At 48.7% G+C, this 24,386-nt stretch overlaps 1 protein-coding gene across 4 annotated transcripts in view; it reads left to right on the top strand.

Annotated features, from left to right (window-relative positions):
* Positions 1 to 8,003: 8,003 nt before the first annotated feature.
* Positions 8,004 to 24,386, top strand: part of GGT1 (gamma-glutamyltransferase 1) — a 30,231-nt gene continuing 13,848 nt past the window's right edge. Inside the window, exon 1 of one of the 4 annotated variants that reach the window (XM_079322824.1) lies at positions 8,004 to 8,162. In XM_079322824.1, the coding sequence (XP_079178950.1) occupies positions 8,146 to 8,162 (17 nt within the window). In that variant the 5' untranslated portion in view covers positions 8,004 to 8,145. Of the gene's footprint in view, positions 8,163 to 16,075; positions 16,263 to 22,701; positions 22,835 to 24,386 lie in introns of those variants that run through there. The other 3 variants (XM_079322825.1, XM_079322826.1, XM_079322827.1) reach the window with 3 other exon arrangements.

Genomic DNA, 24,386 nt, shown 5'->3' with positions numbered 1-24,386 from the left:
TTGGAACCAAAGGATCAGTTCAGCAGCAGGATGGCTTTTGTGTGGCTCAATTGTCTCACACCTTATCTCTGAGAGTCAGAAGGAAACACAATCTGCAGTTCAGTGGGGATGAAACCAGCTGGATTGTTCTAAGGCAGTGGGAGAACCAGGGCACACAAGTGGCTCAAAGAATGGCACTATTACCAGCTACCCTCCTCTGCATGTGAAATATCCACAGAGCAAATCCTCTTAACAAACGAGCAATTGCAGGGGCAGTTCAGCTGTGTCCCGGCTGTGCTTTAGCACTGGGAACACCACAATAGCCTGGATAATAGGAGCTAATGAGAAACACCCCAGTGCTCCACTGAAGGAGAATGCTGGCCAAAGGCTCTCTGGAGACTGAGATAACCCTGCCCTGTCTGTGTGTGCTTTCAAGGGGCACATGAGAGCCAGTGGATGTGCTTCTGGAGCTGAGAGGGTCAGCAAGGCAGGAGTTTGCCTGGAAAGAGCAGACTCTTCTGTCAGTCTGCATCCTCTAATGCAACCCTAGCAGAGTGAGCATGCAGGACCTGGAGATACCACCACAGGAGTGTCCCCACCTTTCTTCCATCTCTGCTGCAGTGCCAAGGGCACCCATAAACTTTACTCAGAGATAGATCAGCTCATGAGCTTGTTTGGTACAACAGAGTGGGAACTGTGGGGTTTCTCACAAAGCTGTGGCTTTGAGACTTGGAAATCCCATCCCCGTGGATATTTTAGCACCTCTCAGAAGGATGTTAACTTGTTTCTAAACTGAATGCAGGCTACATGGTGCTGCCAACTGCATCTAGCTGGGTGCAGCATGACTGAGTTAATTTTACCAAAAATTGCTCCTAACATAAGAAATGGGAAAAATGGAAAGCAGAGATCCTTTTGCTATTCACTCCAGTTTTGTGCTATAAGCACATCTCCTTGTTGTCACCCAAGTGCCCAGGAATGGGAATGTCCCCAGTCACTAATTTTTCAGGCAAGTAAGGAGAGCTCAGATAGAAGAATAACTGCACTTGATCAGACCACAGGTCTCTTTCCCTTGGGAGGCTCCATTAGCAGTGGTTAATAGAGGATGTCCAGTGAGGAGGATAACAGCAGGGGGATGTAGGTCAGTGTGCTGCTGAATACTCTCCTTACCATCAGCCATCCAAAGTCAGAAATTTCCTGAGATGTAGATCTCTGCATTTAATAGTTTTTCCAAGCTTTTCCTAAACACTTTTTTGAGCCTGAGAAAATTTTGGGTAACCACAGCAACTTATGGCACTGTTCAGCTGTGTGAAGAAATATTTACTTTGTTCTGAATCTGTCACTCACTGTTTTCATTTGATGCTTTTGTAGCTTAAATATTGGAAGAAGCAGCAGGCAGTCATTCCTCATTCATTTCCTCTAAGCCACTCTCAGATAAACCTCTGCTGTGTCCCCTCTCAGGTTTCTGTTTCCCAAACTGAAGAACTGGACTTGTACAGAAACCTTAGTTCACCCTTACCTGAGTCCCTGCCTCTCCTCTAGCTCTGATGTAGCCTCTGCTGCCCTGGGGCAGCAGCTGCACCCTGGGAGCTGGGAGCACACTGGATTGTGATTTTGCTCTGCCCCACTTGGGTTTTTTTGCTTGCACTTGAGCCTTGAGTTGATGCTGTCACTGAACACTCCTGCCTTGCTCTTGCTGTCACTTGGCCCCTGTGACTCAGCATCCCATTAGTAGTCTGGGGAGGTGATAACCACTGCTCACCCCTGTAAAGGTGGTGATTTTATTAGTGGTTTGTTTTCATTTTCTTCTGTCTTCACTCAGAGTCAGGATTAAAAACACGAAGGAGATGAATTTTCTCGTGTTTGGGCTTGGTTGCTTGTTAAATCTTATCTAAGCTACAGAGAGTTCTGCAGCACTTCTAACTACCAACAAAAGCAAGCAAAATGGAGGTGAATTGAGCTGGCTACAAGGTCTTTTAAAGCTAAACAGTCCAATGGAGTATTAACACCTATATTATTGATACTTTTGACCCAATAATCAAACTTCTGTGACCCAGAGAGCAGCACTGATTGTCCAACCAAAATCTTCTTCCTGAAATCAGGAAGAAGAAGACAGAAAGGAGACAACACCCAAAATCCTCCATCTTGTCCCATACCTATTACTATATTCCAAAAGCTTCAAATTTAAAACCCTTCACCATGTGAAATCACACACTTATATTAACACCCATGATTTTAACTCCATCACTCAAAAAGCAGTGTTCTCCAGGGCGTCAGTGCCAGACAGCACAGAAAGCTCAAAAATCTCAGGTTTTTGGGTTCAACAGCCCCATTCATGAATTCACACTGGCAGTCGTGGTCAGGGATTTCCTCGTTTCCATGCTGTCCATCCCTGCAGGGTGTGTGACCTGTGCAGCGCTGTGAGTCTGGGCTCCAGCTGTGGCTGGGGAGGGTTGTGGTTCCTCCCTGCCGTGGCCAAAGGGGCTGCCTGGGGTGTGCCCTGCCTGCTGCCCGGGCTGCTGTGCGGGGCTGGGTGCGGGGCTGGGTGCCCAGAGTCCCTGTGCAGTCCCTGTGCAGTCCCTGCAGTCCCTGCAATCCCTGTGCAGTCCCTGTGCAGTCCCTGTGCACTCCCTGTGCAGTCCCTGCACTCCCTGTGCAGTTCCTGTGCAATCCCTGTGCAATCCCTGTGCAGTCCCTGTGCACTCCCTGTGCAGTCCCTGCACTCCCTGTGCAGTTCCTGTGCAATCCCTGTGCACTCCCTGTGCACTCCCTGTGCAGTCCCTGTGTAGTCCCTGTGCAGTCCCTGCAGTCCCTGCAATCCCTGTGCACTCCCTGTGCAGTCCCTGTGCAGTCCCTGCAATCCCTGTGTAGTCCCTGTGCAATCCCTGTGCAGTCCCTGCAGTCCCTGTGCACTCCCTGTGCAGTCCCTGTGCAATCCCTGTGTAGTCCCTGTGCAGTCCCTGCAGTCCCTGTGCAGTCCCTGCAATCCCTGTGCAGTCCCTGTGCACTCCCTGTGCACTCCCTGTGCAGTCCCTGCAATCCCTGTGCAATCCCTGTGCAGTCCCTGTGCAGTCCCTGTGCAGTCCCTGTGCACTCCCTGTGCAGTCCCTGCAATCCCTGTGCAATCCCTGTGCACTCCCTGTGCAGTCCCTGTGCAGTCCCTGTGCACTCCCTGTGCAGTCCCTGTGCAGTCCCTGTGCAATCCCTGTGCAGTCCCTGCAGTCCCTGCAGTCCTGTGCAGTCCCTGTGCAATCCCTGTGCAGTCCCTGCAGTCCCTGCAGTCCCTGCAGTCCTGTGCAGTCCCTGTGCAGTCCCTGTGCAATCCCTGTGCAATCCCTGTGCAGTCCCTGTGCCGGGCTGTGCGCTGCCCTTTGCCGCCGGCCCAAGCCCTGCCCCTCTCGGGCTGCTCTCATCTGTATGCTGGGCAGGCTGGCCTCCAGTGACAATCCTAATTATGTTTGCCTTGTGTATGATGAAGGTTTCATTTTTGACTGACTTTGCCGGGCTGGAAGTGTAATTGATTAATTTGGTGCTTAAGAAGGGAAAGAGGATTAAGGCGGAGGTGAGGCTGTGCTGCCAGACGCTGCATTGACTGCCTCGCACTTTCACGGCTTCAGCTTTTGTTTGCCTGCAAACCAACTTGTCTGAGCTCCCAAGTTGTTATTTCTCGTGGCTCTGAGCTTGTTGGCAGATCTCTCAAAGCCAAACCTCCTGCTGGGAAGGGAGCTGCAGCTCTGGAGAGATACATGCAAAGAGCCAGTGCAGGCTTCAGATTTATTTCCATTGTATCTCAGGGCTAATGCACTTGCTGTTTGGCCATGAGCTGTTCATGTGGGAGCTCCTTATCCCAAATACCTGACAAAGCAGCAGACCTGGAGGAGGTCCATCTGTCCATGACAGTGCAGTTTTGGGGAAGAAATCCTCTTAATGACAACATTAGGGGGATTTCTTCCTTGAGACTGCAGAGTACATGGAGATGGGGCGATGCAAGATGGACACAACATCAGTTGGGACTTAGGGACTTGCTGCATCATCAGTGCTGCTGAGGCTCTGCATTTGATGGAGAAATGCTAGCAATAGCCCTTGTAACATTCGTTAAGTCTTAAACCTTTTGCTTCTTGTAGCTGAAGCTCTCTCTGCAGCCCACGAGGCCCCTGGTGGTGCTCTGGGTCTGAGGCAGTGATGGGTTTTCAAAAGGACAGAACTCTGCTATGTAATTATGGACACTGGCCTGCTCATTGTTGGGCAAATTAATGAAGTTCTCACAGTGCCCATAAAAGCAGATTTGCTGGGCTGTATATTGCCTGCATAGAGAATATTGACCACTTGTGGTCTTGTGGTCACAGTGAAATTGGACAACGCTGCTGTGAGCACGGGGAAGGTCACCAGTCCTCTCCAGTGACACATGGCATTACCTTGATTTCTCAGCACAGGGGGATCCTGAGCCTCTGCTGCTTTCATGGTCAGACAGTTAGGGAACTCAGATGCATGGGGAGTTTTCTGTTGCCTCCATTCTGGGAGCACATTGCACCCATTTCATTTAGATTAATTTTATCTTGATTCAATCAGGGTGGGCTGTGAAGATACTATGAGGCTTGGACTGTCAATCTTGCACTGAGCTGCTGCAGTGGCTGTGGTCCCTGGCAGAAAGGCAGGGCAGGCAGCTCTGAAAGCAGCACCAGAGATGTTCCTCACTGCTCTGGGAGCTGTGGGACTGGCCAGACTGTCCTGTCCCAGCAGGAAGGGAATCACACATCTGCATTGTGGTGTGGGAGGTGGTGGGAAGCTCTGGCTCTTCTCACATTCTGCCCCAGGCTCACATTTCCCCTCTCTTTCCTTCCACCTTTGCACCTGGACCTGTGTTCTTTCCAGACATCTTTTCTGTCCTTGCCAGCCCTCTCTTTCCCCTGGCAGACACACAAGACCCTTGGAAAGCCCTCCAGAGGAAGGGAGGGAGAGTCACTGGGAGCAGCAGGAGGCCTTTCAAGGCAGCAGCACAAGGTCTCCTTTGTAACACCTTGTGCTTTTGATCAGCCTGTAAAGGGGAGCACTAGAGTTAAAAAAATAGCAGAGCAATGCAGTTAATGAAGCAAATGCTGGCAAGTGACACTTGCAGGGGCAGCCTGTGGTCCCAGGGGCTGCTTTTCTGTTCACCTGCCTTTGTTTGGAGCACAGAGGTGGCTCTGGCCTGGAGATGCTTTCACAAGGGAAAAGGTAGGGTAAGGCCCTGGGACCTCTCCAGGCATTGCCATACATTAGACTATTTAAAAAGCTGATCTAAGATGGGAGAAACATTGGAGGAAAGCCTTGCAAGGACTTAAAATGTACCTTGCCATGGGGCTCTTGCATTTCCTGCTTTTAAGAAGCAGAAATGTTTGATCTTATGTCCTTCTGGAATCCCTTTTTTTGTGTGTGTGTGTTTGTGTCATAAAAATATTTTTGAAGAGCTTTTAGAAAACCTGGCTTAGAAGCTCCCCAATTGAAAGCTGTGGGCTGGAATTATGTTTTCATAAAAGAATTAAACCATCTTAAGCCCATGCAGGAGAGACTGGAGGCAGCACCTGGTGCTGCTAAGCTTCTTTTGGAATTTGAAACCACTAAGTGCACAGATTATATTGGCTCTAAGCATCTTAGCAAGCAGTTCTAAACTGCTGAGAGCAGCCACAGCCCCTCGGGGCAGTGCACGGGGCAGGCTCTGGGGCCGGGCTGTGGAGTGTGACCTGAGCAGACACAGTGCTGGGAGCTGCTGCTGGCTGGTCCCAGGGCTGGCTGCAGGGCAGCTCAGTGCTCTCCATCACTGGCCCTGGCAGAGGGAAGCCAGACCAGGCAGCACATGACACATTAGGTGTCCTGCTGAGGAGGATGGCCTCCCTAAGACTTTCACATTCTCCAAAGACCTCTCCCATGGGGAGGCCTGCAAAACAGACCAGCTGTTTTTATTTCTTTTCAGTTTGATTATTTTTTCTACTTTTATATCCAAAGATAAAAACACATCTTGTCTAAAAAAACCCAAATGCTTGAAGAGTACAAGAAGCAGAACTTGAAGTGGGAATTGAAGCATAAAAGCCTTTTTTGAGCATTTCCTTCTTTGCCCAGGAGTCTTTCAGAGCCAAGTTGTTACACACCAGTGACCCAGCACTTAGATTTAGATGGTTGATCAGAAGCAGGTCTCCAAGTCTGTCAGTGTGGAAGGGGCTTCTCAGGCTGTTCTGTACTTCTCAGCCTCTGGACTGGACTGGAGCAGTCCCCAGGATCTAGCATGAGTCTCTCTCCAGGTTTTGCCCAGGTCACCAGTGTCACCCACTCCAACCTTTAAAAGATAAGAGCCAAACTGACCTACTGCCCGGTTACACCATGGATGGTTTGGATTTTTACAGTGCAGGCATCTGAATTATGTTTTGTCCCTCACCTACAACACCCTGAGGGATTCCCCTTGTATGGTTTCACCTAGATGATCCCTAGCCCCACTGCAGTCTGCAGGGCAGAGCCATGAGCAGACAGACAGGAAAGGGTAGTGCTGCTGGAAAAACAAACAGACTTTTCCTTGGACACTTGTCTTTGTCATTAATGCCTGGAATCACTGAGCTGCTCAGCACAAAAGCTCTTTTGGGCTCTGCCAGGCTCAGGTTTGGTTTGGATAACACCCATGCGTGGCACTTGTGCCCTGTGCACAGAGCTTGCTGCTCACCCCAGTGTCCCCCTGCACATGCTGTCCCTCGTGCCCTGCACGGATGGAGCCCTTCCAGGCAGGCTGTCAGAGCCTGTGATCCTCAGCACAGCCATTAACTGTGCTAACCTTTGAAGTAAATTGAATTTCTAATGTCAGAACAGCAGAGGCCAACATACAAACTTCCACCTTCCCATGATTTTTTTTTTTTTTTTTTGCCACCACAGGGAGCACTTTGGTTTTTGGCTTTTGGGGTGCTTACCACAGCAGTTTGTGTGGCTTAGCCCGTGTTTGCCTCATGGCGTCAGTCCACAGAGTTCATTGGTAAGGAATTCCACCCACACCTTAAAGAAATTGAGGAAGATGAGGCTGGGGAGGCACTGGGGTGCAGGTCCTGCCTCAGCAGTGCTGAAAAGGAAGAAAACCAGGAGGAAGGGTGAGCTGCTTTAGAGGAGCTGCCTTGTGACAAATGCTTGAGGAGCAGTGACTCAGTGCTCGCCTCCTTTGCTCCGTGGTCCCACAGGGCAAAGGAAAGGCACTGGGTGGCACTCCCAGAGCTGCCTTCACCCAGAGGGAGCAGGGATGGGGTACTGGCCTCGCTGTCCCTCCACTCTCTGGGGACCAGCTACTATTTATTGCCCAAGGTGCAGCCTCACAGTGACACGGGACAGGCTCTCCCAGGGAGGATTTCTGCCCTTTTTGACGCAGTGTGAGCCAGTTTTGCAGGGCTGCTCTGTGAGCCAGGCAAATCCAGCGAGCCTGAGCTTGGTGAGGAGGAGCAGAGGGCATGGAGGCACGGACGCCACAGCCCTTGCCGGGCTATCCAGCTTCCCTGCAGCACCGGCGGGGCTTTGGCTGCGCAGGACGGGATGTGAGGGGGTGCAGTAGGGCAGTGGCAGAGGGGACACCCTCGGAGGGGACACCCCGAGGAGGGGACATCCCGTGAAAGGAATACCCTCCTGGATGGGACACCCCATGGAGAGGATACCCCATGGAGGGGACACCCCTTAGAGGGAACACCCTGTAGAGGGGACACCCCCTTAGAGGGGACACCCCCGTGGAGGGGACACCCTGTGGAGGGGGTTCTCCCGTGGAAGGAATTCCCCCGAGGAAGGGACACACATTCGAGGGGATACCTCATGGAGGGGACACCCTGTAGAGGTGACACCCCGAGGAGAGGACACCTTATAGAGGGGACACCCTGTAGAGGTGACACCCCGAGGAGGGGACACCCCGTGGCATGGTGCTGCTGGCAGCGCACTCCCCACGGCAGCAGCCGCCCTTGGGCCAGCGGCACCGCCGGTGCTGCCCCGGAGCCGCCTCCCGTCTGTGCCATCTAGTGCCCAGCACAAGAACTGGGACTGACCCAGCCTCTCACCCACAGGGGAACAGCCCGGCTGCTCTGGAACAGCGGCTCTCCTCTCCCTGGGCACTCGCCAAGGCCCGGCCAGGCAGGGATGTGCTGGTTGGACCCCTGAGATGCCGCCGCGCCCGCACGGAAAATGGCCCTTAGCTCCAGGTAGGATCGAGCGCGCAGGTGCGGCCGCGGGGGGATGGAGACGGAGGGAGCCACTGCAGGCGGTGCGGGCAGGTGAGGCAGGTGAGGCTGCCACCTCGCCCCACAGGCTCCAGCTAGGGACAGCAGGGCTTGGGGCTCCTGCAATCTGGCCTCTGCTTCTCAGGCTTTGTGCTCCCGCGGCAAGCTCTAACGCTGCACGCGTGTTTGAGGGGATGAAAACCATGACCTCTGCCTGGAATTCTCCTATTTGGACCGATTTCAATGCTATTCCAAGGGAGCGGCTGTTAGCTGTACTTGAGTGAACACCCTAGACTGAAAACACTTTATTTTTCAGCGTGTTGGGCATAATCTTTGTTATGTCATTTCTTAGGTAAGTTCCTTGTACTACGTTATTAAATTTTTCAAAAGTTTCTATAGCTGCAGCTTGATTCACCAGCTTCGATTCTTAACTACCTCTGTCCTCTTTATCCTTTTCAAAGGAATACTTTTCCTCTTTACAGACCCAGTTTCATTTATAAGCTTTAAATAAGAGCCAGTGAATCAGGAGCTAACAAATTCTTGCTTCCTTCTTGCTGCATTTTTTCCACCAAATCTTTGTAAGAGATTTAATGGTGGTGTAGGGAACTTCTAACTCAAACCCATCAATATATATCTATCCTTCATATTGGTTTATCACAGCCAGGCATTACATATTTCTCTATATTGAGTTTAACCAGGTATTATTTGCCCTGTTTCACAGATATTTTCAAGTTTTCCACAACTGAAATTTTCCTGATATCTTTTGCTAGCTCCATATGTTATGTTTACTATTTCACTAATGAGCCACGAGTAAATATCATGAACATGCTGCCCCTGGCATCCATAGGATGCTCCCCTCAGATTTTTCCACATGAAGTTTTCATTATTCATTCTTCTCTTGTAACTTGGATTAGAAATGATCACCTGATAGCTGCTTCCCAGGACATCCTGCTAGTTAGTGACTTTAGGGAGTTAGCAGTAAAACTATTCAAGGAGCAGATGAGCATATCCTTGTTCTTGGGATCACATCCAGTATCTGTGAGCTCTGCTCCTCCTCTCTTGTGAACTCTCACTGTGGCTTTGCCTCTCCAGGATGTATTGCACAGGCACATCGTGCTGTTTCTGAAATGTAAAATTTCCTACTGATTTCTTTTTTCCCCTTGGTACTTAAGTAAGGCTGATTGCTTGGGAAGTCTTGGTGGCCTCTTCATATACGAAAAACTAGCAGTGGCCCTTAGCAACTGATAGGTAACTGGCTGTAGTGAAAGCCTGGTGGCTTTGGGGCTGGCATGCTTAGAGCTCTCCTGGGTCTGCTATTGATCTTGGCATGTTCCTGCTTTTGAAGGGACTGATCTTTGAAACTAGGCTCCAGGAAATCATTTAAGGATGTGTTTGCATCCTGCTAAGCACTGAATCTGTGAGGATTTCAGTGGGAAGGAAACTCATCTTGAAAGAGACACAGTCTTTATCTGCTTTCCCTAATTAGCACTCTCTCTTCCTGGAGGTGACATTCTCCACAGCATCCCCTTGGCTGCAGGAAGCCAGTGCTGGGGTAAAGCCCCCACTTGCCCAAAGCTTACCTGGTCCTGTGCCCTGAGAGCCCTTCTGAGGTGCCTGAGCTTGGGGCAGGTGCTTGCTGTGCTGTGCACAGAGCTGTTTGCACACCTGTGGTGGCTCTTCTGCCAACACCAAGAGTTGCAGAGGCACAGTTGGTTCTCCAGCAGGCTCCCAGCTCCTCACAGCTCTGTGAGCTCTTTTATCTCAGCTCTTTGTCTCTCAGCCTTTGGAGCTCAGTCTCTAGGGCTTCCCACCTTCCCCTGTGCAATCCACTCCCAGGTCTGTTGTGTGCCACAGTCAGGCTGTGAAGTGTTGGAGTGCCAGCAAGAGCCCATTCTGTGCTTTGCTCCCAGAGCTGGGAAGCCCAAAATCTCTGTTTTACATGAAAGCAAATGTAGGCTTGGAGAGGCAGTGTGATTTACTTTAGTCATTTAACACCAACAACAGGAGAAAACCTCTGTTCACACACCTCAGTGCTGTAACCCCAAGGCCACAGGTGTCCCTTCCCCCAGCCCTGCAGCAGAGTCAGGGTGGGTGCCCAGCTGTAAATGGGGAGGTTTGGTGCAGGGGGGCCCCTCCCCTGTGCTGAGGAGGTGCTTGGCCTTACCTGCATCATCTCCTCTCGTGGCATGACAGGGCTGTGCTGGTCAGGGGGGCCAGTGCCTGGGCAGGGCTCAGCTGAGCCTGGCACAGCAAGAGGTTGTGTGACAGCTGTATCCCCAAACGTCCATCCCTGCTTTAATTACACTGACACTGCTGCCTGGCTGTAATTAGAAGCTGAGAAAATCTGAGTGTGATTTTAATAAGCTGAGAGTAATGCAATTTGTCCTTTCTGTAAGAGATGCTTTGCAAATAAAAGCTGTAATTAAAAAGCACATGCAGAGGGCAAACAGCCACTGTGCCATCCATGGGTGTGTGACTGCTCAGTGTGCAGAGTGCCTGGCACAGGGCCTGGCTCAGGGGTCCCCCTTTGGGGCAGTCTTCATCATGGGGTTCCCAAGAGAATGTAAAAACTGCAGCCTGTAAAAACTGCAGGATTTGGCTGAATTGTGGCTTTTACAAAAGGCTCTTCCCTCTCTTCACAGATCTCCTTTGATATACTGTTGGGTTTTGATAAGAATAAGTCTCCTGGGTGTCCTCCTCCCCATTGCTTTTCATTCCTGTCACTATTGTGTTATTGTATTCTCACCCATGAGCCCAAATTAGCTTGAGGCTGGTGGGATCTCGGTGGCAGAGGCCAGCAAGGCAGCCAGGGTGGCATGGGGGGAGTCAGGAAGCCTTTTCAAGAGCAGCCAGCAGCCTCAGATGTGAACAGCCAGACCAGGCTCTGGACTCTGCCTCTCTTTCCTGCTCCTTCCTGCTCTCTTAAAAAAAAAATCCATATCTATAAAAGGATAATCTCTTTTATCCAGTCTTCTGTCTCTGCACAATTCTGCCATGCCCTGCTGGAGTTCAAGGTTCATTTCTGGCTGTGGAACCTCTCCCAGGGGAGCTGCCCTGTTAAACCCCAAGGTCTGTTTCCCACACACCCCCATGACACATCAGGCTGACCTTACTGCAAAGTGTTCCTCTTCCTCAATGCTGTGGGGTGGCTGTGATGGGACAAGGTGGGAGACAGAGGCACAGCAGCTGTCAGAAATGGTTGTACCCACAGCATCAGAGGGCTAGAGTTACTGATGTGGGGAGAATGGGAGCATTGCTGCAGCATGTGGGAAGCCCTTTTGCCTCTATCTGCAAGGCAAGGTGAGAGCCCTTCCCAGGGAAGGCCACTCTACCCCCCTGCAAAAGTCCTTTTGTCCCTGATGGCACTGGTTGCTGTGGGTCTCAAAATTTAGGAGGTGTCTGTGTTTGTAGTACCCCTCCTCTCGACCTGTGGGAGACACCCCAGTCTCTGAGAGGGCATTGCCTGCGGTACCCAAGCATTGCCATTTCTCCCTGGGCAGGTCAGGGGCCAGCTCAGTAGAGGGTGATTTCAGCAGCTTTGTGCTGTGCCATGCAGGGGGGACTGGCCCACTGTGCCAGCTGATTGCAGCCCTGGCATGCTGGGCAAACAAACCAAGCCTTCCCCAGAGATCAGGTGGAAACATGGCAAACATGTGGCAGGGGAAATGGGAGCAGGTGTGGGCTCAGCAGATGGGCTCACACCAGCCTTTGCCCCATCCCAGGCCAGAGGGGCTGTGATGGAAAGGCTGAGCAGGCCTGTGTGTGGGAGGGAGGGGAGAGCTGCTGGGGATGAGCTCCTGTGCAGGGCTGGGTGTCCACCCTGCAGCCTGTGGGCTCCTCCCAAAGCCAAGTGTGTGTTCCCAGAGCTGTGCTGGAACAGTCTCTCCTCCAGCCCAGCTGGCCCCCTCACACTTCCCAGCACAGGTTCCAGGAGCTTTGAGGCAGAGGTTTGTGATTCTGACCTCTCATTAGCAAATGGTCACTTCTAGTGCCCTTTGCAGCTCCTGAGCAAACAGCCCTGAAGGAGACTGGGCCAGACAGGGATGAACCAGACAGGGACTCTTTTCTCTGATCTGTACTTGTGGTGTGACTCCTGTTCTCCTGGTAGCATGAGGATCTCCCAGGACACAACACTTGCTGTTTGAGCACCTATCCCTTCCTCAGTCCTGGGCTATGCTCTGCCCAGAGGAGGAGATGCTGCAAGCACCAGTCCTGATTTCTGCACTCAGGTGCAGAGGCCAGTCAAGACAAGCTTCTTTTGTAGAACTTTGTGGCTGCCCTTCTGGACAGCACAGTCATCCAGTGGTTTCATGCACAGCCTTGGGCTGGTGGCACTGAGCACACTCAGCTGCTTTGCCCTGGGGGCTGAGAGGAGCCTGTCCCATTGTACAGCAGTGCCCATCCCACACCTGGCCTATGGCTCCTGCTGTGCACCAACACTGAACCTGTGCTCTGTGTTTCTCTCCTAAGGTCAAAACTGATGGGTTGCAAATGTTTACACAGACATGAGCTGTGTTGCCCAAGCCCTAGCTGGACTGAATGTAAGCCTAAAGCACTGGGACAGTAGTGGGTCTGCAGTGAGTGATTTCTTCAGAAAGAAAAATTCATTTATTTCCTGAGGCTGTTATTCTGGGGAGGAAACCCAGAGAGTATGGAGTGCTGAGAACCACTGGAATAAAAGAGTTGTACATCCAGATTCTCATTTAGGGTGTGAGCTGTCTTGCATGGTGTGCACCTTTCCTGTGTAGTGCAATATGAACTATTTGTATGGCTGCTGAGCACCCTCCTCACTGCCCACAGCAGGGAAAGGGTCCCAGTGTAAAGGTCCATGAAACTCTTGCTTCTGGGTGCTCACCCCCAAGACAGATTTGCCCTCTGAAGCCTGGCAGCAGTGTAGCCTGAATGTACATAGCCCCTGCTCACTCAGTGCAAATTAGAGCTTTATCCACAGCCTTCTCAGGGACTCAGTGGGAGTCCTTCCCTCACAGCCAGCAGTGGCTCTGTGCTGGTTGATTCCCCTGAGCTGAGTGGCCCTGCAGTGCAGGCAGAAGGCACCCCCAGGGCTGGGTGAGCAGGCTGACAAGTGAGGATAACAGATTTGGGGATGGCTGCACTGCTGCTGTGCCCCATCCTCCTCTGAGAGGCTGCTGTCCTGACCCTGCCACCTGTCCCATTGAAATCTTACCAGATAACCCAGGACAGATTCTGGCTTACCAGGACTTGCTGAATTTTATGCTGAGAGGTTTCATTTGTTGGTCCAAGAGCAGCAGAGCTGATCCTTCAGCAGAAACTGCTGAGAAAGGAACAAGAAGCTGTGGGGCTTCCTGAGAAGCTCTCACAAGACAAAGTTTGGCTGGGCTGCACACAGAGATCTCTGTGGGTCAGTGTTCATTCATGTCCACAATAACTTCTGAGCCTCCCATCTCCAAGTCCCACTGATTCTTAAGCAGAGTGGGAAGTGGACCTTGAGACTTGCTGGGAAAGTTTGTGTTCTTCTGATTTTAGGGCCCTCTTGCTTTGGTTAGACTTTAGCAGTGCTTAGTTACACAGCAACTTTCTGTAATTATCTGCGAGTTTTCCATTAAGTGGCAAACACTTTGAACTTCCCCCCAGCTCCTCTGCTGCTATCTAATCTGCTGTCTTCCTTCACAAGGAAATGAAGGCTGCTACCTTCATGTTTTATTAATTTCCTGTTTACAGTGGAGGAGTGAGGAACACTGAACACAACATCCCATGGAGCTCTAGGCACAGTGCAGTACATCAGTGTCAGCTTCTGTCACTTCCAGCTGCCTCTGGATTTGCTGCATGTATCAGGCATGGGACAGGGAAGAAAGGTGATGTCTAGGAACATGGTTAAGGAATCTGGGGAGAAGATTCCTTTTTTCCAGCCCTGGCACTGACCTGCTCTGAAGCCCTGGGCAAGACTGTCTCTGTTGTCCTGTCTCTGAAGTGGGGATATGAATTCTTTTATCATGTAAGACTCCTTGGCCCTTAGTAGCCTTAAAATTACGTTAAGTAGTGAATTTTCTGTGGTGATGATGATAAGAATTCGGCAGTCTGGACAGTTTATGGAGTTTGGAGATCTTCCTGTAGGTGCATCAAGTGCTGGAGGTTCATATTTGGTTGGCAGCTTCACACAGTCTCCCCTTTGTCTTAATCTTTTACATGAGTATCAGTGGAGAAATAGAGGAAAGGACCTATTATGGCTGTTCTTCCTCTTTGTGCTTGTTTGGTTAGAGTTTGTCACCCACCCAGGGTGTTTAGGTTGTCTCCAAACAATCCAGTAAAAAAATCCTGCATCTTAAGCAAGTGGGGAGCTTTCCTTGGGATGGACAGGGTCTGCTGCAGTTGTGGTTGTATAAAAATACCTGTTGGGTGCAGATTCTTGTTTGGATAAGGATAACAGAACAACTCGATGTTAATTGTTTCTGTTTCATTTCCAATAGCTCCACAGCCAGGTCCCTCCCAAAACAATAGAAGAAGAGGGAGCAGTTAATTGAGATTCTGTAATTTGCAGGAGAGTGCAAATATAGCAGAGCGAATCTTACATTGGTAAGAGAGACCTAGTTTGTCCTGGATCTGAAAAAGTCTCTCAGGCAGCATTCCTGGCAGTTAAAAGGGGTGCTCAGTTTGTATCTGCTTTCAAATCCCTTGGCACTATCAAAACAGACCCATTCCTCAGGATAAGACAGACTCAGACTGTGATGTGCACAGGAATGCTCCTTACAGTGCACAGGAATTGCTCCTTTACTTGAGATAACATAGTGTTGTGTGGACAGGGGACATCTCTGGCTAAAAAAAATAACCTGTGAATGTGTAAAGGCACTGTTGTACTCCAGTTCAGTTCACCATGCATTGCACAAGCAGCCCTTCTTGCAGGAGTCATTCCCTTATCTCCCTTCCTCACCCAAATCTGAGAATTACCCATCGAGGCTCTGTCAGTATGAGGTTTTGGTTCTTGGAGCTGGTGGTGTGTGTTTGGCTGTTGTTGCATGATCCTGTGGATCTTGGTGCAGTTCCTGGTAGAGGATGGTAACTGTGAATTCCACTTTGTGAAAGCCTGGACTGGCTCCTGCCCTTTCCAATTGCCTCATCTGAGTGCACACAGAAATCATTTGATAGACCTGACTCTCCCTTTATACAGCAATCACAGCTGATTGTTTATAACCTTTGAATTAGGCAAACCTTGTCCCAATGCCTGATGTGGCTTTTCACGGTCAAACAAACCCTTCAGTGAGTGATCAACAAAACTGAAATGAAGGAAGTAAAAAATGAATTATTTTCCCTTTGGACAGCAGTGGTGTATCCTTGAGAGATTTCCTCTCCATTCACAGGGTTCAAGATTTCCTCTGAAGGAGAAGGGCAGGATGTGCCTCTCAAGAGCTTCCCAGGTCAGTGTCCAAGACACCACCATTTATGGGAGGCACATTGCTTCTCTACAGAGCTCTCAGCCCCTATGGCCATGGAGCTGGGCAGTGCTCCAGCATCTGCCAACTTGGAAGAGTGCAGGAATGGGATTTTCTCTGTCAGGATGGGTATGGGATCCCAGTGCTCTAACAGAGAGGGTGTCCTCCCTGCCAGGACATGTGCCAGGGGAAACCAGCAACTTGGCAGAGAATTGTTTGATGCATGAAGAAAAGAAACAGCCCTGCCAGTACAGAATCACTCTTGGGACTACCTAACATCAAAGTATTGTCTCCATTCAACTCTGATCTTTGCTTGCTCCCCACCCTCTAGGCTGTTCCCTTTACCGTGAGAAAGCACGGCACGGAAAGTGCTGGACCACTCTGTTCTCATCTTGCCCTGTGAGCCAGCAATTCTTCAGGGACAGGAGGGGGAAGGGTGGCATGCCTTTACTGCTCAAAGATAGGGCTCCATTACATCACCCTCCCCTTCTGACCACTCCCATATATCAAGCCTTGCTCCTACTGAGCTCTGTGTGACCAGTCTTGTTTTGGAGTCCCTGCTTCTGGGAACTCTTGAGGAATAGGGGGCAGGAGAACCAGGCAGAAGAGCCTTCTTCTGGTGTCACTGGCTGAAGGTGAGCTGCACCCAGGGGCAACAGAGCTTTTAAAGTAGTAAGTAAGCAGTGTGATTTTATCTATCATCTCCATACTTGGTTGGATTGGGGTGTGAAATAGGGGAGTTGTTTCTTTCCCTTTATTGCGTACCTTTCCAGCTCATTAATCCTATTTTATTAAAGGCTACCTTCATTTCACAAGCCTACAGGATCAGGTTTGAAGAGCAAGTGTTTCTCTCTTGCAAGGATTGGCAGGACGTGATCTGCTGTGTTGCCTTTGGATTGCCTCAGTTACAAAAGCAGCAGGGTCTCTCCTCTCTGTCCAGGCAAGCTGAACAGCTGCTGAGCCACCCTTTAGGGTGGTGCTGTGGCTTGACAGGGTCAGCAGCTCATGGGCTGATGGCTTCAAGAAGGATTGGGGGTTCTGACAGGCTGAGATCAGAGCAAGGAGCTGCAAGTCTAGTGAGCTGGGATCCATCATTGGGGAAGACATTTCCCCTCTGCATGGCCCATCCAACCCTTTGAAGCACCCAAGCTGATGCTGGTCTCTGCTCCTTTTTGGGTTATAAAGGTCTAGGGAAAGGTTGGTGCAGGGTCATTGGCCTGAGGGTCAATTTGACCCTGGTTTTGCAGGTAGCATAAGTGATGAGAATTGCTGATAAGAGAAGTGCTGTTTAGGCAAGCTGACACAGGAAAGGATCCCAAAACGACCAGAGAGGTCAGAGCTACGCAAATATGGGAAGGCAGATTTCATGGGGTCCTAAAGATGAGAAATTCTCACTTCAGTCAATGTCCCTCTGGCAGGTGGTGTTCATCAGAGGAACCAAGGTCTAAGAAATAGCCTGAAATCCATAGATCTTGGATCCCTCTTCTTTCTATGTCATTCTGTGCTTGCTGAAAAATGTAAGCCCTGTTGGTGTGGCAGGTTTTTTACCTGGTACCTAGGGGAAAGGCCAGGAGGCAGGTGCAGAACCAGAAAAGTTGCAAGGGCAATGGGATGATGCTGATGGTGTGATCCAGAAGCAGGGCTGAAGGTCAATGCTGTGGGAGAGAACAGAGTTCCTGAAGCAGAGCAGGCAGAGCACTCAGTAGAGCACAGGCCAGAGGATCATTCATGTATGTGGAAACTGGCCTGTGAAGGAGAAGGAAATATTCTGGGACAAATCAAGCAGTCCACATTTGTAATAAAATAAAATAAAATAAAATAAAATAAAATAAAATAAAATAAAATAAAATAAAATAAAATAAAATAAAATAAAATAAAATAAAATAAAATAAAATAAAATAAAATAAAATAATCTATTGCAAAGAGTTATCAAGGGCAACTGTATTTGTATTAAAATAAGCAGATTCTGCCCAGGAAAATTAATATTTAGACACATGAAGGACCAGAATATCTCCTGGGACACTCTGCTCATTACCAGAACAAGAAGAATGGCTCTCTCCTACGTGTGTTGAGAAAACAAAAAGCTGCTGCTGCTGCTGCTCGAGGCTGGATCCCCTCTAAGCTGGCAGAGGTGGGCTCTGCAGGACCAGGGCTTTTCCAGGTCCCAGTCCTGGGCTGCATTTCCTGATCCAGGCATCCACAGGGAACAGGAGTGAGATCATGAGAGGCAAAGCCATTCAAACCAGCTCTATGGCCATTAAGGTATTCACCTACCTGTAGAGTCTTGGTTTAGCAAAAACAGGTGAATTTAAGCAGCTAGTTACAAATTATTTCCAAAAAAATAATTATTTTCAAAAAATTATTTTCAAAAAACTCTTTTCCATCTTCAGCTTAGGTCTGTGAAACCTCTTCAGTGAGGTCTTGATTTCATTTATCAGAATTGGAACCCAGTGGTTTTGGTGGCCTCACCCACCCATCCAGATTCTTTGTAACTATAAAATACACAGTTATCTACTGTGGCAGGTGTAACTTTACATCAACCTTACATAAAGATTACAGAAACCCTTCTGCAGAGCACCAAGGAAGTCCAAACTTCATCTGTGGTCTGAGAGCTCCAATGTGCATGTGCAGGACAGTCCAAGAGCAGCAGACAGGCGAGACTGGGGAAAACCTCTAGCCTTGAGAGAGAGGCCATTGTTCATTTTTTGCCCTTCAGTTTCCCCTTTTCTTTCACCTTTTTTTGTCCTCCTATCTTCGTTCATTTATTTTGTCCCCCTTCATTTCCACTTCTTCTGTTTTTCTCTTCACCATTTCAGGCTTTTTTTTCTTTCCCTGTGTCATTCCCTGTTCTTTTCCCTCTCCTTTTATTTGGGGATGGTGAGGTTGAGGGGAAGCTGTGTGGGATTGTGTTGCTGAGCTCATTGCTGGCTGCTGGGGAAAGGCAGCTCTGTCAGCTGCAAGAGCACAGTCCCTTTGGTGGCCTGGCAGAAAGGCTTTGCAAAGATTAAAGGGCTTTATAAAGCTGGGAGATAAATGGCACAGATTGATGTAGGTTTTGGAAACTGCAGAGCTTGTAATAAAATCAATGATTAAGATTGAGTTTAGATAGCAGAGAGATAAAATTGAGGAAAAATGATAAAAGAAGGCAGAACTTTGGACAGAGGACAGCCACCCTTTTCTGGAAGGGAGAAGCAGAAGGCTTCTTCTGCAACAGCAACCAACAGCCTCCAAGCACTGAGGAGAGCCAGTAGGTCACACAGCACTGTCCCAGCAACCCTGCTGCAGCTGCCTCTGGGGTTAGAAGGATATACCAGAAGTGCTTAACCACTGTGGCTGGCAAGAAAGGGTTAATAAACCTCCCTGTTTACCAGTTCTCTTCCCCTTGCTTACCTTTGTCCCAGGGAAAATTGTGCACCTGTGGGTGATGATGGCAAATCCATAAAATGAAAGCATCTGGGTTTGGTGGGTGGCTCCATTTGAGCAGGTGAGTTACAGTGGCAGCAGCTCTCACTGCAGGGGAAGGAGGTGCTTTGGCTGTGGACAGCCATCTGCTTGGTTATTTTCAGTTCTGTAAGGCAACTTTGGTGTCCCTGCTCTTGCACACTAGGCATCTTTTCCTTTCTTAAAGTACCTTTTCTCTAAGAGTCTCTCTAGTGGCTTTTCCAAAGCTTTTTCAGCAGTGGTCTCTTTTTTGAGCCAGTGTTTTTTAGGCATGTTTAGCCTAAATTGGAATTGTCTGCTACCCATACAGCTGGTACTTAGCTTCCACTGGTTGCCCTCATCATGGAAGAAAAGAGAAAGGAGTCAAAAAGGGAACTATTATATTGTGGGGAGAAGCCTCACAAGCTCTGTGTTAGTGGGCACTCAAGATGCTCTTTTTGATGCTCATGTTCAGGTAGTATTGGATTGCAACACTGCTCTGTTAGAGGAGAAAGACTTCCCCATGGGAAAAATAACTAACCTGAAACAAGAGGTAAACCTAAGCTACAAAATCTTGTAATAGCACCTATTCTAGTAATGCCTTGGGAAATGGAGGCTTTGGGTTGCTTGTTCTGCCATAAAAAGGAGTCTAAACAGTAGATGTGGTCTGTGCTCTGTGAGTCATTGCTGGGGTTGCTTCATGAAATTCCTACAGGAAAAAATCAGCAAGGGTGGAGGGAAGAAACAAAAACTCCCCAGAAGAGCCTCAGGTTGCCTGATGCTTTTCAGTGTCTGCCAGTTCCATGACAAGAGGTATGAAGGCATTGCTTCATATGCTGAAAGATGCATCCTGGGTTGCTCAAGTTCCAATGTAACAGCACATGCTAATTTTTGGGGAATGTTAAAGGTGACCATGCCATGGATATCACAGATGGAAGGAGGTTGCAAGTCCTTCAGACTTTTTTCTTTGTTTTTAATGGGTTGAGAAGAGCAAGTCAGCAATGCACCTGCATCAAACATGGCATTACTGCTTGAGCTGTGGCTTTGCAGCTTGAAACATGAAAGGCTGAGTTATAACAGGGCTCTCTATTATTTTAGTGCCTAGACAGATACTTGATAGTTGCCAAATATTGTGTGCAGCTGAAATAAGGTAGCTGTGCCTAGCACAACCTGTACACAGCAGAGTTCACCCTTTGGAACTGCAGGCACTGACTTTATGTTTCATAACTTTCTCTGACCCCATCTTCAACTCTACTTATCCATAAGTGAAAGAGTAACTTGCTGAGGAGCATCCAACCTGTTCCAGCTCTGTGCTGGTGAGAACACAGCACTGCATTGTCCTTGAAGAAGGACAGAATTTGCTTTGTTTTGTTGGGTCACTGGTGTAAACCCTGCCTTTCAGCAGTGGGGGTGAAATACTACAGTGGATAAATATGATTTAGAACTGGAACTTTCTTACAGCCTTTCCATTACACCTTGCACCCTCTGAGACAAATGTGACAGGGAGACTCTTCTCTGACCCAGACCCACTTCAGGGACATAGCAACTTTAGAACTATGAAAATATTGAGAATAAAACCTGGTACCATCATACCTATAGGGTCAGTAAATTAAGAAGAGGGTTCTGCTCAGTAGACTGCATCTAAAATTCCCTCCCAATATTAAAGGTGCAGGTTGATTTGTTTGGGGCAGAGACCAGATAGCTTTCCACACTGTCTGCTTTTTCAGAGGATAACTGTGGGCTCCTGTCACAATCTTTTCTGTGGAGCACCATGAGTCTCACATCAATAAATGAGGCACAGTGAGAGGGGTGTTTTTTAACAGCTGAGTGTGGCCTGGGCTCTGGGTGTGCAGTTCAGACTGGCTGGTAGAATAGCAGATACATCAAGTCCTTCTGAGCCTGCAGAGTATTTTCTGTGCCAGTATCTACTTTTCAGAAAGCTTCCATTTTTTGGTGAAGACCTCTTGGAAAATATAACTGAAGGGGCCTGTGCTCTTCATACAATGCCTTGAAAAGGGTACTTGAAAGTCACCTTTGAAAGATGGGCACAGGCTATGTTCCTTCCAAATATCTCAGAGCTGAAATGCTCATCTTTTATAGTTCTGATTTTTCCATATGTAAATGTTAAACAGAGCTCCATTTTGTGGCTATTATGGAAAAGAAGATGTATTTTTAGGCAGAGAAAATATCACCCGAAAGCTTTTTATCTTGGAACTAGGCCAAACTTTGTTAATGAGTCAGTATGGTACAGCTCCTGTCCTCCTGCAGCAAGTGGAGATCTGGTGTACCAAAGGTTGGAGTGGGGCAGAGGGACTGGGCTAGCTTGGAGCTGAGGCATTAACCTCTTGCCTGATCCCTGTCAGCCCAGAGTTAGCATCTAAGGTGCTGCCTGGCATCCAGGCAGACTTTGCCTCATGCTGTGTTTGCAGAGTGCCTTCTGGCTGAAAGGCAGGATGAAGATGTGGGCTTAGATCCTCACTGTGCCCAAGTTCCAGGCAAGCTGTGATTTGTTACATTCTGGATGGGCACTGAGCTCGTGTTCAAAGGAGGGTTTGGGATTTCTGGCAAGCCATGGGTAGAGCCAGTGGTCTAAGCTTTAGTAGCTGAGCCCAGAGTCCAAGGACTGTTTGTGCAGCTCTTTGCCTTACTCTGGGTTCTGCTGGGTTTTGTGCTGCATTTCAACAGCAGCTGAGCTGCAGCCTTGGAGCTGCAGCTGTGCTTCCAGGCTTGGCACAAGCAGACATGGAGGGCTGTTGCTCAAAATCCTCAGTGAGGTTAGTGATGGAGGGCAGGTTTGCTCATCCCTGCCTTCCTGCTCTGCCAGGCTGCCTGCCAGAGGTGCTGCTATGGGGACAGGCCAGGCACAGCAGGCATCCCATCTTCTCACTGCAGCTGGAGCATTGATCTGATGTGACCCTGATGCCATTTTAAGGTGGTGTGGCTGAGATTGCAGGAGTGTGAGCTGCCCAGGTGCCCTGGCACTGCCAGCCCACCCTTGGCACACAGGGTGTTCCCAACAAGTGTGATCTCAGCTGAATCTGGCAGTGTCTGGGTTTAAGATGAAGGGACAGACACAAAATCCAGTCTCTCTGTGAACTTGAGGGTTTAGGCAAGAGTGGTGTGAGGGTATCTGGCCATTGGAGACATCATGTGTTTAGAATCACAGAACAATTTAGGTTGGAAAAGACCTTTAAGATTATTGGGTCCAACCATTAACCCAGCACTGCCAAATCACCACTAAACCATGTCCCCAAGTGTCACATCTGCATGTTTTTTAAATCCCTCCAGGGGTGGTTACTCCAGCGACTTTCTGGGGTAGCCAAACCACCATTTCAGTGAAGAAATTTTCCCTAACATCCAGCCTAAACCTTCCCTGGTGCAACTTAAGTCCACTGTATTTGCTGAGTGGCTTGATCAGAAGTTCAGAGCTAGCAATGGGGTGAGGAAAAGTATTTGTACCATGTAGTAACCAAATCCAGGAACACAGAATGATTCTGCTGTTGATAAACAATCTTCATGGATCCTAAAATATGCATTTTAAGAGGTGTGAATTCTTGACTCTTCACCTAGTCAATGATTACTTCTGCATTCCTCTGGTACTGGGAATTCAAACATAATGAGTTTTAATGGGTTCATCTCTGTGAGCAGAGCAGTACAAATACCAAACACGAGTTTTGGAGAGCTTTTAAGGGAAAGTGAGTGGTTACTGCTACAAGGATGTTTTCCCTCTAGGAAAGGGTTCACTTCCTGAGAAAGGACATTCAGAGGAGGTCAGTACACACAGGTCTGTGCAAAAGGACAGGACCAACTTGCAAATACTCTTGAGAGGTAAGGGGGAAACAGGAATTACTTCATTGAGCCATTCCCCTCTACCTGAAAATAGTGGGATTTCTTGTTCAACAGAATATGTGAAAATGTGACTTTCTTAGTAAGCATGAAAGCTTGCCAAAAGGGAATGATAGACCTGACTAACCAGTCTGAATAAGTTCAGGTCTAATAAACAACTTCTGGTTTAATGGCAAAAGAGCACCTGAAAACATCTTTTGCAACAGTTGGGAGAACTGAGCTATTTTGATGAAGCATTTTGACTTTAAATTGGCAGTGACTGTAACAATAATATTTTAATGGGTTTATAAAACTTTAATAACTTGCATTTTGAGATTGAATTCATCAGTTGTGGGTTTTTGGGAGGTCTTCAACTAGGAAACACTGTGAAAACCATGTGAAAAGGGGAATTCTGTGTTTATCCCACCTTTTTGCCTTTTTGTTTTTCCACTTCATAGTTTATGCTGAAGTGTCTTAAAAAATATTGGATTTGATGCTAAAATTTCTGTAGGGAGACATGAGGGATTTTTGAGGAAAAAGTTGCTTCAAGAGGAAATTGTCTCTTTCTCAGTGCACTCAGAGCTTGATCTACATTGGGTGGAATACTACACACCATTAAGCTTCAGAAAAGCCTGTGCCTGAGGAGGAGTCTCAAACTGTGATCACAAGAGCTCTCTTTGAGTCACAAGAGCTCTCCTTGAGCAGCACCTGAGTTCCAGCTGAGCAGCCCCTTCATTCAGACTTAGATCAGTTCTTTTCAGTGCTGATTATCTCAGCAATAAGCAGGGACCACTGATCCCCACTGAGGCTTTTCTCCTGCAAATGGTGTGTATCCTCACCAGTCTCCAGTGCTGGGATTTGCCAAGAGGGGGGTGCTGGACAGGAGCCAGCATGGAGGCACTGTCTGTGAGGAAGCCTTTTAACTCACTTGAGTGGAATTGATGTGTTTCTCCAGGGACTGCTTTGTCCTCCTGCTTCAGGTGGGAACAGTGCCTAGGTCTGAATTTGGAAGCCTTCATGGCTTGGCTCAACCTCTGCTTTAGCACTGCTGGAGCTGAAGACTGTATAAGACTTCAATTAAAATATCTTGTGATGAAATGTCATTGTTTGTCACGTGACACAGGAGCATGGTCTGTGTCCTGTGACAAGAGTCCAAATTTCCAAACTATCCTTGCAGTTCTTGTGCTGCCTGGGGAAAATAAGGGTGGATATCTCAAAGATGATGCCCAGTGGTGGCTGCTGGGCTGTGAATGGGAGCACAGGGAGCTCTCAGGAGCAGGTGCTGAGGTATGAAGCTCTTGCAGGATGAGCTAAAGCAGAAACCTGTTGGGTTAATGTTTGTGGTTAAAGTTTTAGGTGTTGTCAGTGGATACTTCATTTACCACTTCATTTGGGAACAAAGCAGTGCCTGATCATGCCTGGAGTCCTCTGTCATCCTCTGGTGTCCCACTGTTCTCTCTCCACTGTTTTCTGGCTGGTACATCTCCTCTTCCAATTCTCCTGGCACTTTCCCTGACCATGGCAGATCCCTCATCTCTACAAAATGCCCCAGCCC

This window comes from Erithacus rubecula (assembly GCF_903797595.1).
Source record: "Erithacus rubecula genome assembly, chromosome: 19".
NCBI lineage: Eukaryota > Metazoa > Chordata > Aves > Passeriformes > Muscicapidae > Erithacus > Erithacus rubecula.
The sequence above is the reverse complement of the archived record's forward strand: the minus strand, read 5'-3'. Positions and strand labels throughout refer to the sequence as shown.